Source organism: Capricornis sumatraensis, chromosome X (genome assembly GCF_032405125.1).
Source record: "Capricornis sumatraensis isolate serow.1 chromosome X, serow.2, whole genome shotgun sequence".
Lineage (NCBI taxonomy): Eukaryota > Metazoa > Chordata > Mammalia > Artiodactyla > Bovidae > Capricornis > Capricornis sumatraensis.
In genome coordinates this window covers 131,351,528-131,367,535 of record NC_091092.1, presented here as the reverse complement: position 1 = coordinate 131,367,535, position 16,008 = coordinate 131,351,528, and the positions used below count along the sequence as shown (strand labels likewise).

General features: G+C 41.4%; 1 protein-coding gene across 1 annotated transcript in view; it reads left to right on the top strand.

The window, feature by feature from the left end:
* The window catches only part of GRPR (gastrin releasing peptide receptor), a 32,294-nt gene extending 17,057 nt beyond the window's left edge, over window positions 1–15,237 (top strand). The window contains exons 2-3 of the mRNA XM_068962963.1: window positions 12,924–13,275; window positions 14,848–15,237. Of these exons, the coding sequence (XP_068819064.1) occupies window positions 12,924–13,275; window positions 14,848–15,237 (742 nt within the window). The remainder of the gene's footprint in view (window positions 1–12,923; window positions 13,276–14,847) is intronic.
* Window positions 15,238–16,008: the final 771 nt, after the last annotated feature.

The following is a 16,008-nucleotide window of genomic DNA, read 5'->3' as shown; positions in this document are numbered from 1 at the left end:
GGGAGGGGGTTTCATGTTTGGGAACACATGTAAGAATTAAAGATTTTAAAATTTAATAAAAAAAAAAGAAAAAGAAAAAAAAAAAAAGAGAGACACAGATGTTTAGAATGGACTTTGGGGCTCTGTGGGAGAGGGAGAGTGTGGGATGATTTGGGAGAATGGTATTGAAACATGTATACTATCATGTAAGGAATGAATCGCCAGTCTATGTTCAATACAGGATACAGGATGCTTGGGGCTGGTGCACGGGGATGATCCAGAGAGATGATATGGGGTGGGAGGTGGGAGGTGGGGGTGGGGTTCAGGATTGGAAATTCATGTACACCCGGGGCTGATTCATGTCAATGTATGGCAAAACCAATACAGTATTGTAAAGCAAAATAAAGTAAAAATAACATTTTAAAAAATAAATAAATAAAATAGGCATAAAATGAACAAGACATAGACCCAACCCTTAGAAAGCTCATAGTCCTGTGATCCAGGGTGTATGAGCCTTTTTAATTTCCAAGATGGAGTGAGAGAAAATGTCACTGAGTGTCCAGGGCTTGTGCTTCTCTTCACCTCATCTATACCTAGTAGAGGACCGTGCAAAAGTAGATGCTTAAGATACGCTTTTGACTATTAAAAGCGCTGGCGCTTGAGGAGTCAGGATGCTTTGCTTCATTTAGATGGGATGTGCTCCACTGCAGCTAGCCCTAGGAGGGATCTGTGAAGACTGGAGCACTGTCCTCTAGTGACCCCCAGGGCTCCTCAGAGCTGAACAGACATGGTGCCCAGAGAGGCCAGCTGGCATCTGCAAAGTGCTGCCTGCTGGCTAGAGGGGTCATGGGCATCTCAAGGCTATTAGACCCTAGTGAAAGATAGAAAAGTGTATGCTCTGTACAAAAGACAAAGGAAAATTGGAAAGAAATATACCAAAACATCACATGTAAGATTTATGGATGATTTTCTTCCTTTTTTTTTTAAAGAATTCTCTGACTAAATGTCTACAATGAGCTGTTAATGCTTTTGTATTAATTTTTTATTTTATTTTTATTTTTTTAATTTTTATTTTTACTTTATTTTACTTTACAATACTGTATTGGTTTTGCCATACATTGGCATGAATCCACCACGGGTGTACATGTGCTTTGATTCAACAAAGATAATGTCAAGGAAGGTGGTCAAGAGGCAGTTAGCTCATTTGAACATTTTTCATACAAACATGTATTAAATTTTTAAATGAAAAATGTTGTTCAAATGAGCTAACTGCCTCTTGACCACCTTCCTTGACATTTTCTTTGCTGAATCAAAGCAAATTTCCAATCGGTTTTTATGATACCCCCAAAATTTCATGGTGACAAACTTACAAACTCTTTTGTCCTCCCTCTCTCCTTTTCATTTATTATGTTTTGGAGGTTCACATTTAATAGAGCACTATTTAGTAAAGTGAAAGTGAAAATCGCTCAATCATGTCCAACTCTTTGTGACCCCATGACTATACAGTCCATGGAATTATCTAGGCCAGAATACTGGAGTGCGTAGCCTTTCCCTTCTCCCGGGGATCATCCCAACCCAAGGATCAAACCCAGGTCTCCCGCATTGCAGGCGGATTCTTTACCAGCTGAGCCACAAGGGAAGCCCAAGAATGCTGGAGTGGGTAGCCTATCCCTTCTCCAGCAGATCTTCCCAACCCAGGAATTGAACCGGGGTCTCCTGCATTGCAGGCAGATTCTTTACCAACTTAGCTCTCAGGGAAGCCCAATTTATAGTAAGGATAAATTCAAAAGCACTGAATTTGGTTGAAGAGATGTCTGAATTTGAGCCCTGATTTTTCTAATGATCAGCTGTGTGACTTCGGGCAAATTACAGGCCTCAGTTTTCTGATCTGTTAAAAGGGGATAGGGTATTTACTTTTCACATTTCATAAGACTTCTAATTTTTGTAAGAGTGAAATGAAATAATGTGTTGACTTCTTTATGAAATGTTAGAATTCCCAGTCAAAAAAGTGAGTGTACCATTAGCATGATTGTCATTCATGTTCATAAGGGAGCTGAGAGGATGTGGTTGAAATTGCAACTGATTGATGTTCTAGTGGACAGTCGCTTGAAAAGTGTTGGGATCTGTACCAGGCACACAGGGCTAATAAGTTTGGGTTGAATAAAAATTAAAAGATTAATCTACAAAGTTGGCCCACCATTTCCCCCTGTATAAAACCTCTCACAAAAAGTTATTTAAATATAGTACTCATATTTTTGTAATTATACACAATGACTCATATGCCATGATGGTATTTTTGAGCTTTAATGATTCTTATTTGAAGAAGAAAAAAAATGATAATGTGTTTATTGAGATAATTTAGAAACGTAGAAATTCTATTTTTATTCTCAATAATTTGAAATATACTTAAAAACTGAAACTGTTTCATTTTTTGTATATATATTTGATTTGACTGGATCAGGGGAAGAATTAACATAGTAAATGCTGTCAGTGGTCCCTGGAGGTCACTTACAGATCTGGGCTTCCTGTGTTTCTCTGACAGAGGGTGATCCTGTCCAAGGTAAGATTTAGGGCAGGCCGGAGTGTCCCCAGATTAATATTGCAGGACAGTTCTCTACCAAAGATGGACAGGAGTCGAGGGGTAAACACCCCAACCTCCTCACACCTTGGTGGCAAGTTCTGGAATGTGCTCACCATAGTCTCTCAGGGGGTCCCCAGCTGGCCTGTGATTCAGTTGCCTTCAGTGCCTTCATTGCCTTTCATCCCCTCCCTGTGCCACTTCCCCACCCCGTCCCCATGCTACCAGGGACCCCCTCCCAAATAAACTACATGAACCCAAATCCTTGTCCCAGGGTCTGTTTGGAGATGAATGACAATTTATACAGATAATTTATGACCCACAGCCTATTATACCCTCTACCATAGAGCAAGGGTGATTTCTTTTTCTGAATTCTCTGTGTATCTTCTATGCCACACAGTAGAGTAAATGCAGGCCATGTCTAAGAATAATTTACAGATGGGACTTATAAACGTTCTTCAAACTTTTTGGCTCATAAATTGCTGAAAAAAGTCTTACAAGTTATAAATATATGTTCCTCTCTCCATAACATTTTTGAGGAATGGCCTTCGAACAACTTGTGCCAGGATGTTTGCAAACTTACTGAAATTTAACTGGGTTACTGCTTTCCTTTGTCATTTTAAACATACCCACTGGCAACTGTAATGTTTCATCCTGTTTATACCCCTTCCGATGGGCTCCCTTACAGGATTAGCACCTAGCTTTGGAATTAGATCATCCCGCTGAAACTTGTTTTTGGGCCCAGAGGTCTATAGTTGCTCAACTCTTTCTGCCAAAACACCATCAGATATCCAACAGTCACTTGCGTCTCCCTTCCAATTTTATACCTCAGCTTCTACATCCCTCAGAACCCTGCACTTCTGAAACCTTCCCCATGTCCGTGGCTCTTTCTGTAGCCTCCTTCCAGCCTTTGGTTTTTAGTCTTTCCCTGATGCCTTTTCACCTCTGCTCCAGTATCTCACTAGGATGGCCTCTTTAGGCCCCGAGGACTCTCAATATATGAAGAGTCCAGGCCTCACTCTGGCCTCAGGCCGTGGAGAACGTCAGGGTATACATATAAGGGTGAAAATGCAGGCAATTAGGTATAGCCAACTTGAAGAGGAAGAATAAGAAATTTGTGTCTGTCTAGAAAGACACTATTTTCCCCATGGCTACAGCAGGCAGGGAACAGACACCCTGATCCTTTCTTCCTTATTTCCAGTACCAGTGAAGGGGAGCAAAATTTGCCCCCAAATGTGCCTCATTGGCATAAAAATAATTTTAGACTTTTTTTTTTTAAAGAAATAGCACATATAGGAGAAGCTCTAAAAAACTGAGTAGAAGTTACCCTGTTATAGAAGATATTTACATTTATGAGGGAAATCTCCATTCTAAGGGGATCTTTCTCTTGGTACCAGGAAAAAGAGGATGACTCTGAATCTCTAGAAACTTATCAATGTAGAAGGTATGGATTTAAATCTGTATAATGAGCTTATTCTTATTTACTGTGCTCTGCCTGATAACCTCCTATAACTGGCTCCCCTATCCACATCTTTTTGTCTTTAGGTGGAGATGGTATTTAAGGCGATTGCTTGGGCCTTTTCAGGGAGTTACTCAGTTTTCTTGGGTCTCTGCCATGTTGTCAAGGAGATATGCATGCTTAGTTGCTCAGTCATGCCCAAATCTTTGCAACCTCATAGACAGTAGCCCACCAGGCTCCTTTGTCCATGGCATTTCCTAGGCAAGAATACTGGAGTGGGTTGCCATTTCCTCCTCCAGGGGATCTTCCCAACCCAGGGATCGAACCCGTGTCTCTTGCATCTGCTACACTGGCAGTCAGATTCTTTACCACTGCGGCACCTGGGAAGCCCCCAAAGAGGTATACATGTTGTTAAACTTGTTTGTTTTTGTCTTGTTAAGCTGTCTTTTATTACAAGGTTCTTAGTCAAAAACCTAGAAGGGTAGAGGGAAGATGATTTTTCCTTCCCCACACTTGAAAGCCCACGTTGTGTGGTTAATCACAGGACCATCATTATAGGAAGCAGTAGGGCCTGGTGGTAGAGGCTTAGGGGACAGGCATGGGCTCCAATCTTGTATCCAGTGCTTAGCACTGATAGCCTTGGAAAACTTACTTCATGTCAGTTCTCTCATCTGTAAAAGAGCAATGTTAGTACCTGCCACATAGAACTGCTGTGAAGATAAAAAGCAACATTTTAAACAAAACTCGTAGCATAGTTACCTGATCCATAGGAAATCTCTAATAAATTTTAGCTATTATTATTGTTTTTACCATAATTGATCTAACTGAAAACCAGGTACAAAATGGTCTTGTTCCTCTGCAGTCTGTTACTAGAAAGAAATCCCCACGTGGTAGTTGCAGAGTAAGCCTTTGAAGGAAGTGAATATGTAGAAGTCTAACTACCTGCAGCCCTTGCACCCCAGATATCTCTTCCATCTGCTGGAGGAATAAACAAAAATATCTTTATTGGGAAACAGAGCTTTCCTTCCATAATCAGAGGTAGAACTCTACATACAGGGAGGTGATCTCACTGACTTCAGCCCATACTAAAGAGCAAATGACTGATGTACACTCCCTTCCTCAAAGCAGGGCTTAATGTCAGGCAGACAGTGGCCTTCTACAGTGGGTGAACACAGTAGAGGGGAAATTTTGATTCACAGAGAAGTAACTTCAGGATTTTACTCAGAGGTGGTCCTGCGTGGATCCACAATCTGTGTCTTGGTCTCTGGGAAGAAAATGAGAAAAAGAAAAATTGTGATTACACTTTGTTGCATGGATCTTGATCCTCTGTCTTGGTCTGAGTTTAAAGCTTACTTCCTCCAGAGACAAGATAGTCTTCACTGCAGACTTAGAAAATCTTAGCTTATTAAGACCTTAGAAAATCTCCTGAAACCTTAGCTAAAGCTTCTGGAAAGTGTGTTTGGGGACATTGGACCCCACAGTGGAGTTCACTTCTACTCTTATTTTTATTTAAAAATAAGGATGAATTAAAAGTTAATAGCTCACCCTGTCACTGAATTCACATCAGAGGATCCCTTGTCATGTGCAGCTGAGGCAGCAGGAGTGGGTGCCACTGTGTACAAGTCTCTACAGCAACTTGACTCGTCCCGGCACTTTCCAGATAATGGTGAGGAACTGCAGACTGACATCTGCTTGTGCATGACCTAGTTTTAATTAACCTTTCTAAATGAGCATGTAGCTTAAAAATAATACTGCCAAAACAAAGCAGAGCAAAATAAAATCCAATAGATTGTAGATGATACTAAAACCGCAAGTCCAAGAGAACAATATGAACATAACAGAGTAGATGCTTCCTTCATTCCTGGTGGAGACTCTAATTAGATATGACGCATCAATTACATTAAAATTATAATAAAGTCTTTCCAATGACAAAAGGACTATTAATAAAATATATAACACATTATTTTAAGATTGCTACTTTACTCTTAGCTCATCTTTTAAAAACTCTACATTTTAATGTAAGTTTTCTCCCCAAGCTGTTTATGAATTTCTGTATAATACCCACCCACATTCCACAATGAACATTTCCTAGATTTCATTCTTGCTCTTTGTAGCATATATATATATGTAAAGTATATAATAATAATATATATCTACTATATATACATTTTTTTGTTTGTTTGTTTTGTTTTACTTTGCTGAACTCTAGAAAGTAAGGTACAAACATTCTGATCTTTCACTGCTAAGTATGTTTGTATATTTCCTAAGAACAAGGACACTCTTCTATATAACCTCAGTGCTGTTATCATACCCGGTGAAATTAACAATAATTCCTTCAGTTCAGTTCAGTCGCTCAGTCATGTCCGACTCTTTGCAACCACATGGACAGCAGCACACCAAGCTTCCCTGTCCATCACCAACTCCTGAAGAAGTTTATACATATGTATTCTATATGTTGTGGAAAAACATCACTTCTTATATCTCTTTCACCTCCTTTTAAGGTAGAATAGTAGCTCCCCTACATTCTTCTAAAACAATAATGTTGACTGTTTTGGTGAATCCAAGCTAGTTATCTAGTAGAATGTGCCAGAATTGGATTTGTCTGATTGTTTCTTCATGGTAGATTCAGGTTAAAAATTGGAGGCTAGAACAAGTGTAGGCAATGCCATGTCCTTCCCGTTGCATTGTATCAGGAGGCACAGGATCGCAGATTGACCCACTGTTGGTGACAGTAAGTTTGATCAGGGCCACATTATGAATTTCCTGGGCCCTTTGCATTTTTACCTTCATGGGATCCTTTCTCCATAAAAAGTATAAAAATTTTTATTTTATAGTTGTATTGGCACAAAGATAACCATAATCCAAGGTAGATTATATTAAATTTTTTCTTCTGATTTTAAAAGAAATTAAGATATTCTCTTGAGCCTCTAAAAATATCATGGGCCCCAGACTTATGCCTGTTCCACCTAATGGAGAAGTTCACCCTATAATGACTATAATCCAGAGCAACAGAGTCTTACCTTATCTAGTCTTATCAAGTGGAGTCTAGTCTTATCAAGTGGTCAAGTGGTTTGACCACTTGATTAGAGGAGTGACCCCCAGACCTCCCCTACATAAAGGTACATTTTCCCTTTGTAATTAAGTAGTAATGTGTGGGGAGCTCTTTGAGACTATGTGAGTATCTTGTCCTCCTAAAACCTCTCCCTCAGTGGTTTTATCATTTTTTCCTGAATCAGTTATTACATTGGAGGTTGTAGGAGTTACATCCTATTCAGGGATGAGAATAGTGAAAGTGAAAGTATATTCGCTCAGTCATGTCCACCTCTTTGCGACCCCATGGACTGTAGCCCCCCAGGCTCCTCTGTCCATAGAATTGGCTAGGCAAGAATACTGGAATGGATTGCCGTTTCCTTCTCCAAGGGATCTTCCCGACCCAGGGATGAGAATACTGAGGTTCCAAGAGTCTGTGATTTGTCTGAGATCATAAAACTAGTGGCTAGAATCACCATTAGGAACTAGGTCTCTGCTCCCCAATTCACAGTAGAGCCCTGAGGAAACTGAAATATATTAAGAACGAGTGAAAAGAAGCACTGGAGTTTTTTGGTCCAGAGAGAAGAGAAAAGGATGACTGTAATCTGTTACATACTTAAAGATAACGGTTGGATGGGCACCAAGGAGCAGCAAGCTCTGCATTTGCAGAGTAATAGCTCAACGGAGGTACAACTCTGTTGCTCTGGATTATAGTTATTTTACCAACCAGCTAATAATTGCCTCACATTAAGAAAATAAAGCCAAGGTTTAATAGTCTTGTCAAATCTTATTAGGTATTAGGATTCTAATTTAAATGCCGACACTATGTCGGTTACCCTAGAGACCTTTTAGTTCATTTTGTTTTCTCTTCACCTCTGCCCTCTCCAGATAGCGTGCATTAGGATTGTAATGGAGGTTTTAAAATATTGTCGTTCAACAATTCCTACAGACCTTGGTAGGCAATTATGAATACATAAGGGCTGAATTGCTGGATCCTTAAACATAAACAAACTGCCCGTGTTTGAATAAAAGACATACATTTCTGTGGGCAAAAGTTTCCAACCATGGGTGTGGGAGCCCGCTACTTCCACTTGCCAAGAATCCCTTTGACACAATAATCTGGCACAGAGGACATTTTTTACCTTCCCAGTGTTTGCATAAGAAAAACAAAGTGCAGATATTTTCAGAAGTGGGAAGCACTTTCAGCCCCCTCTTATCAGAGGAGTGAATCGGTCAGTCTGTGGAAGAATGATTCTTACTAGGTGTGCGAAAATGAATCTGTTGTCACTTATGTGAAGTTGAAAATAAAAGACATATCTGCGAGTCACCTATCATTAATTTTAATTGATTAGCAAGTCTTTGCTGAGCCTCTACTTTGAAATAAGTGGTATGCAGAAGAGGGGACCTGGGGCATTTTCAATGATACAGAAGACAAGAAGAGGAGAAGATATAAACTTTTGACCTCAGGAACTTATGAGAAAATCATGTAGAAAAGACATGCCATTAGAAAGCCAGAAGCAACTGAAGGTAATGCAGAGGAAGCATAAAATGAGAAGAGTAAAATCAGACAGCTTAGGAGAAGGAAAGGGAATCATCGATGTCTCGATTGGTCAGCAAAAGCTGTAAGATGGTACTTATAAGCTGAAATTTGAAAAGATCGCCTTAAGATGAATGGAGCCTCTGGGATGGAGCATGAAGAAAGGAGGAGGCAAGAAAGTAATGGTGGATTTAGGAACTGGTCTGTGTCTTGAGAACAATCGAAAGTTGACAGCTCATTCTTTCAGAGGACAGCAAGCAGCAAGCAAAATGATCCTGGAAATAAAATCTGATGATAGCTTTAAATGACCAGCATGTCTAATTGTTCTAGATAAGGCTCTTTTGTTGATAGTGAATGGTGGCCACTTAAACCAACTCAAGTGAAAAGGGAACAGGAGAATTGTAAGATTATAACAGGATATCTCTTGCACATTCAAAAGTAGTTCATGGGCCAGAAACCAAGGACCCTCTGTAGGACTCAGGGCCACATCATCTCAGCTTCTTTTATGTTTCCTTCATTCTCTTTCTCTCATTCTACCTACTTTAGTTATTCATCTTGCCCTGATTGCTTCTTTGACATCATAACCTTTTCTTTGTAGCATCAATGACTGATTACATCCTCTCAATTTTTCAGTTTAAATGCTTAAGACAAAGAGAGACTCTCTGGTAGCTGGCCAGGCAGTTTATTTTCTGGTTTACAATATTGAGTATCTACCCTAGTCCAACCGACCATCACTCTTAAACAAGAACCACCCCTTGGGGATCTCCCTTCACTGGGAGCTCCAGCCAGAGCAGTCTAAACCAGAAGATATAGACTGATATGTTCCATGCTCTACAGAACCATTAGACTTCCAGGGAATATTTGGTATGTTCCATACACATTTGTGAAATGACTGATCTGTTTATCTCTAGGAAGAATTTACCCAGAGCATTCTTCTGAAAAAGCTGTAGTATCCTGAACAGACTTGGTTTAAATTGAATATTGACCTCACCACTTCTGAAACCATCTGCATTTCATTCAGTTTGTCACTGTAGAGTGGAGATAATAGCACCTACCTGTTAAAACGTAAGTGAGATCATTTAGATGCTATTCTCTGCCTGGCATAAGGCAAGAGCTTAGTGAATGGGATTTCCTCAATTTCTCTGAAATTTTATTAATATTCCATGACAAAATTTTTTGCAATGCATTTTTACTTATTTTTAAATTATACAAATGATATATGAATATATCTGAATATTTTAAAGCAAGCCCTAGATAGATATATTATTTCATTGGTAAATATTTTAGGGTGTGTTTTTAATAAAGTATTTTTTAAAACACAGAATCACAATACCACTATTAAACCCATTACATTAAAAATAATTCCTTGGTATCACCAGTACTAAATCTGTATTTGATTTTCTTCAGTAGTCTCAAAAATATCTTTTTATGGTTGTTTGATTTGGATCAGAATCCAAAAGAAGGGATTTCCCTGGTTGTCCAGTAGTTAGGACTTCTCGTTCTCACTGCCAGGGGCCTGGGTTTGATCCCTGGTCAGGGAACTAAGATCCTGCATGCTGCACAGCATGGCCGAAAAATAAACTAAATTTTAAATAATGCAAAAGGGTCTACACATTGCACTACTGATATCAGTCAGTCTGTAACCATTCTCTCTGCTTTGTTATGCCATATATTTGTTGAAAAAAATGGGGTCATTATTCCTGTAGAATTTTCTGTTTTAGGATTTAACTGACTGCATTATCTAGCTGGTTCTTCTATCTCCACATTTCTTGAAAACTGGTACATAGATCCAGAGGCTAATTTAGATTTAGATTCAAATTATTTTTCCGACAAAGTAATCAAAGAAGTGTTTTATACTATCTTATATGTTTTAAAAGTTGTGAATTTGAAATAGTGGCTCAATGTCTCATGGCATTTTGCACTTAGGAATACAAGATTCCCAAGAGGGAAGGAGGGAAGCCATTCCCTTTGGCTTCTGCTTCATGCACGAGGGGATCACCTTCCCTTGGAGAGTTAATGGTACTTGTGACTGCCCATTTATCCCTAATTGATTTATCTAAGATATCTTTAATTATATACATCTTTGGCTGAGGATGTTCACATATCTGTCATTAAAAATATCAATTCCTTTCCTTCATTCTAAACTAGAAATTAAAATGTTTGAAATTATTAGTGACTAGAGAAAGCACCACAGGACAGTAGAACCTCCTTTTGAAATGTTTATTTTTTTTAATTGTTTTAAGTGCATTAATGCAAGTTATGGATGGAAAATCACTCACAGGTATACTGAAGCAGGACAATAGTGTTGTTCTGGAGTGTTGGGGATATCTGATAAATAGTCTCCTCTGCTTCCCTACCTGAACTGGGAACAGAGAACTAGATATAAAAATGAGACAGATGATGATAAAAAATAATTGCTTCTCCATCTGATACAGCTGTTTGGAGACTGTGACCTAGGTCCACAGCAATAATGGACTTGCAGACACTGACTGCCTGTATTAGAGGTGCCATTCACCTAGTCAAGGACACCTAAATAAGCACAGGCCTCTCTGAGACCAGTGGCAGGTTCCTTTTCTCAAACTCACACCCCCTTCCCTGGAGGGAGGCAGAAAGTGAGTGAGCGGTCAGGATGCAGCCAAGAATGGCAACTCAGTGGAGGTTTAGTCAACTTGGAAACAAGTGGAGATAACTGTACCTCTCTCACTGAAGGCCATGATACAAAAGAATATCAGAGGCAGAACCTGGTGTTAACACAGCATTTTTAGCATTGAACACTCACATTTAGATGGTTCCAACTCATGTCATCGGAGAAGGCAATGGCACCCTACTCCAGTACTCTTGCCTGGAAAATCCCATGGATGGAGGAGCCTGGTGGGCTGGAGTCCATGGGGCCGCTAACAGTCGGACATGACTGAGTGACTTCACTTTCACTTTTCACTTTCATGTATTGGAGAAGGAAATGGCAACCCACTCCAGTGTTCTTGCCTGGAGAATCCCAGGGACGGGGGAGCCTGGTGGGCTGCTGTCTATGGGGTCGCACAGAGTCAGACACGACTGAAGCGACTTAACAGTAGCAGCAGCAGCTCATGTCAATGTCTACACTATAGCAGCTCATGTGCAGTAGAACAAATGTTTGTACAGTGTGTGCAGATCTTGATGGATACCAAGATAGATAAAGACCCAGTCTTTGCCCACCAGAGGCTCATCTTTTAGTGGGTTCTCAAACAAGTGGACCCAAAATAGGTGTGGGGCTCACTGTGGTAGGTGTTGTATGGGTAGCTGGCAACCTCCAGATGTCAGCTCCTTCCAGCTCCACTTCAGCTTTCAAGCTATGGTCATGCTCTTCTTGGGCAGTTCCTGCCCAGTGATAGAACCAGGTAGCAATTGAGATCACCCTCTTTTTGGGTGGTCTCAGCCAGTAGCCAAGCAAGGTAGTGCTACAAGGGCTTGGCCATTTCCACTGAGATAGGACTCCCCCACTGGGCAATCTTTGCTCCTGAGCTTCCCATTGGGCTGGTGCAGGGTGACCAGCTGTCACAGTTACTGGGACTGAGAAATTTCCCAGGATGTAGGACTTCCAGTGCTAAAACTGGGAAATGTCCAGGGAAACTTGGATGGTTGGTCACTTTGGCTGGTGTACACATTGTCAGGTCTGCCTCAGGGTCTGACAGCTCCCTTTGCCCAGTCCTGCCTCCTCCCCTTTCCCCACACGTGTTCATCAACAATAAACTCCTTGTCCTCCTGACTTCATCTCAGTGTCTGCTTCCCAGAGCTCAACCTGAATACTGCAAGAGAAGATGAGGCTGAAAGAGAGTAGGAGGGCAGGGGAAAGATTAGTTTGATAATTACAGTGATGCGTCTGTGTATAACTTTTTCAGCGAACTATTTATTCTTCAACCTTTGAGAAAGAAAAGAGGTGTCTGTAAATACTCAGTGACTAAAGTTTCCTAAACTGCATTTAAATACTCAAAATGAAGGCTTTGCCAAAAAAAACAAAAAACCACCAACCTTCTTGTTCCAGTGTCCTTTGTTAAATATGCTTTGTTATTCACTTCTGTGATTTAAGAAATTAAAAGAAGCCTCAGCTTTTCTGAGAAGTATTCTTAATATCAAGAGAGAATGGGGAGAGGGGGACATCCTTCAGAGCCGGGCTAGGATGAGGTGAGCAACGAGCTTGGGGGGCAGCATTTAAGGAGGCACTCACTGTGAGTTCAAAGTCAGCCTTTGGATGACCTTTCTTAAAGTATTGCACCTTAGGGGCCTCCCTGGCCTTGCCCTAGTCCAGACCCTGGCTTCCGGTTGGTAATAATATTAAGCAACGTCCCTCTTTCCTGCCCCAGGTACAAAGCCATCGTGCGGCCAATGGATATCCAGGCCTCCCATGCCCTGCTGAAAATCTGCCTCAAAGCTGCACTGATCTGGATTGTCTCCATGCTGCTGGCGATCCCAGAGGCCGTGTTTTCTGACCTACATCCCTTCCATGAGGAAAGCACCAACCAGACCTTCATTAGCTGTGCCCCATACCCACACTCTAATGAGCTGCACCCCAAAATCCACTCCATGGCTTCCTTCCTGGTCTTCTACATCATCCCACTGTCGATCATCTCTGTTTACTACTATTTCATCGCCAGAAATCTGATCCAGAGTGCCTACAATCTCCCCGTGGAAGGGAATATACATGTCAAGAAGCAGGTGGGTGCTTAGGAGTAATTCATTTCCTCCTTGTGGATTCAATCCCTTGCATATATGTAGGACTCCACTGACAAGTTCCATATTTAGGTGGTCCTGCTGCTTGATTCTGCAGTAGAAGAGGTGAGTGATCTGTGGCCAGATGGTAAACAGAGACTCCTAGCTGCCGAAGACTCAGCATTCAGATGTCCCTTAGAATCTTGTTCTTTTACTTAAGGCTAGGTTTAGTGAGGTGCTGAGAACCTGAAAGCTTTGGAGTATGGGTTTGTTTCTGAGAAAAATCTGAAAAACATGTTAGTGTTTTTTAAAAGATAAAATGTAGTGTCTCAGAGGGATGTGCCTGCTTTAAACTCCAGTTGCATTCTTTGGGTAGGAAGAGGGTCACCATATGTGATAAGGCAGAAAGGGCTGGAAAATGAGGCTGGTTGAAGAAAAAGAAGTAGTTTGATTAAGATGGGTTCACATTGATTTGAGTTCAAATCCAGGTTTCCTGACCTACTCATTTACCCTCTCTGAGTTTCTTACCCATGATGAGGGTAATAACCCTTATATTAGAAGGCTGTTGGAGGATGACAAGAGGAGCATATATACCCCCAGGTGGTCCAGAATGCAGGATGCCCTCCATCTGTGTTAGCCTCTCTTCCCCAGTCCCCCCATCACCCCCATAATCTCATCCTGAGGTATAAATGGTAGAAACCAGGGACTCTGGCTTTCTCCTCTGTGGCAATTTTGGCCTTCTAGTCCAAATGTAGATCGAGTGGTATTTATGATGAAAAGACAGAAAGACTCTCCCCTCATTTAAAATGTGTAGCCGACTTAGTTGGAGGCTTCACCTCTAAAATTCTCTTTTTTTCCACTCAATTATGGGGGGAAAGCAGCAGTCCTCAGTGAAACTCTCTCCTTGCTTGAAAGAGCTCTCAGTGGAGAACATTCATTGTATCCCAAATTCTTGAAGGAGAATGATGTTTCCTCTTGCCATAGCAAAGTGAGTTGGGAACAAAAGGAGAAGCTCAGCCCGCTTTTATTTGAGACTCTTCCTATATTATATAGGCTAGAAATAACTTGAGATAAAAAAAATAGTAACAGGGAGTTATCTTAGTTTTGCCAATGGGGAAGAACAAAGCTGGGTCCTTTTTTAAGCATCAGAGGGAAGAAGAAATTATTAACTGTGGAGCCAAGGAAGACATGAAGTCATAAGGCTGATAACTGCACCAATGCCCTCCTGAGGAAAAAGAGGGCACTTACTAGAATTTCATTGTGCAGTCCACTCAAGTGTGTAATCAGCTTTGTTTAAAGAGCTGCTCTCACTGTAGTCTGCTCATCCATTTCTGCTTCCTGGCATTTTCCTTTCTGTCTCTGACTGCTTTCTTTTTCTGTCTGTTTCTATTGCTTTTCTCTCCTCTGTTTCTCTCCTCTTCTCTCTCCTATGGAACTCATTTTCTGGGCCTTGTGAGCTCGTGCATTTCCCTAATGCATTTTCCCCTTCTTTTTCTCTGCCCACGTGGATCTTTGTCTCTGCATCCCCCACCCTGCCCCTCCGTCCCTCTGTCTCTCTGCGTGTGACTCTGTCCTCAGATCGAGTCCAGGAAGCGCCTGGCCAAGACAGTGCTGGTGTTCGTGGGGCTCTTCGCCTTCTGCTGGCTCCCCAACCACATCATCTACCTGTACCGCTCCTACCACTACTCCGAGGTGGACACCTCCATGCTCCACTTCATCACCAGCATCTGCGCCCGCCTTCTGGCCTTCACCAACTCCTGCGTGAACCCTTTTGCCCTCTACCTGCTGAGCAAGAGTTTCAGGAAGCAGTTCAACACCCAGCTCCTCTGTTGCCGGCCTGGCCTGATGAGCCGGTCTCACAGTGCCGGCAGAAGTACCAGCTGCATGACCTCCTTCAAGAGCACCAACCCCTCCGCCGCCACCTTCAGCCTCATCAATGGAAACATCTGTCACGAGGGGTACGTCTAGACTCACCCTTGACCCTGCCCCCCTGGTTTTGCTTTATGGCTGGTGAGGAACCCTTGTGTAGCTGGTTGTCTCTGTACCCTCCGAAGACGCTTTGGCAGGCTTGTGAGTGATCTGGGTGGGTAGGGGAGAGGCCCAAATAGGTCACGTGGAAGGCCTATCACGGCTTGCATTTTCCATTTCAACTTGTGGACGCTGCTTCGGAGGTAGAACAAACTTTCCCTTTTTAAGAAAAGGGAACAAATAGGAAATCTTTATTTTAAGCATTAAACCCTGATATACAGATGTGCTCAACTAAGTCAGAGAAACTGCCTGAACAACCAGATTTATATAGCAGAGAAATTGCACATTGACTGCTTTCTGAAAAACTGCCCCTTGCCATTTCTTTAAGCAGAAGCTAGTGCTTTATGAATGTGATTTGAGTCATTTTTCAGGAATATTTATAATCACAAACCAAGGAACTTATTTTTACACTTGTAATGTGAAAAGCCAACCCTCAGAGAGTCCCGTGTATAAAGGACAGTCCCCAAATTGATAACACTGAAAGCCAATTTCAAACAAATCCCTGAGTTTCTATTGTTTTTAAAAGACATAGCTGAGGATATAGGAAAAACACTCAACACATCATTTTAAGGCAAAAACACAACCAAACATGCTGACACATATATCAAGATCCACATGTGCCTGTGGAGTGACAGTTCTAACTCAATTCAGGTCCTTTTTGCTATTACCCAGTTATAATCATCCATGGTGCCATTCTACCATATTAGAGAA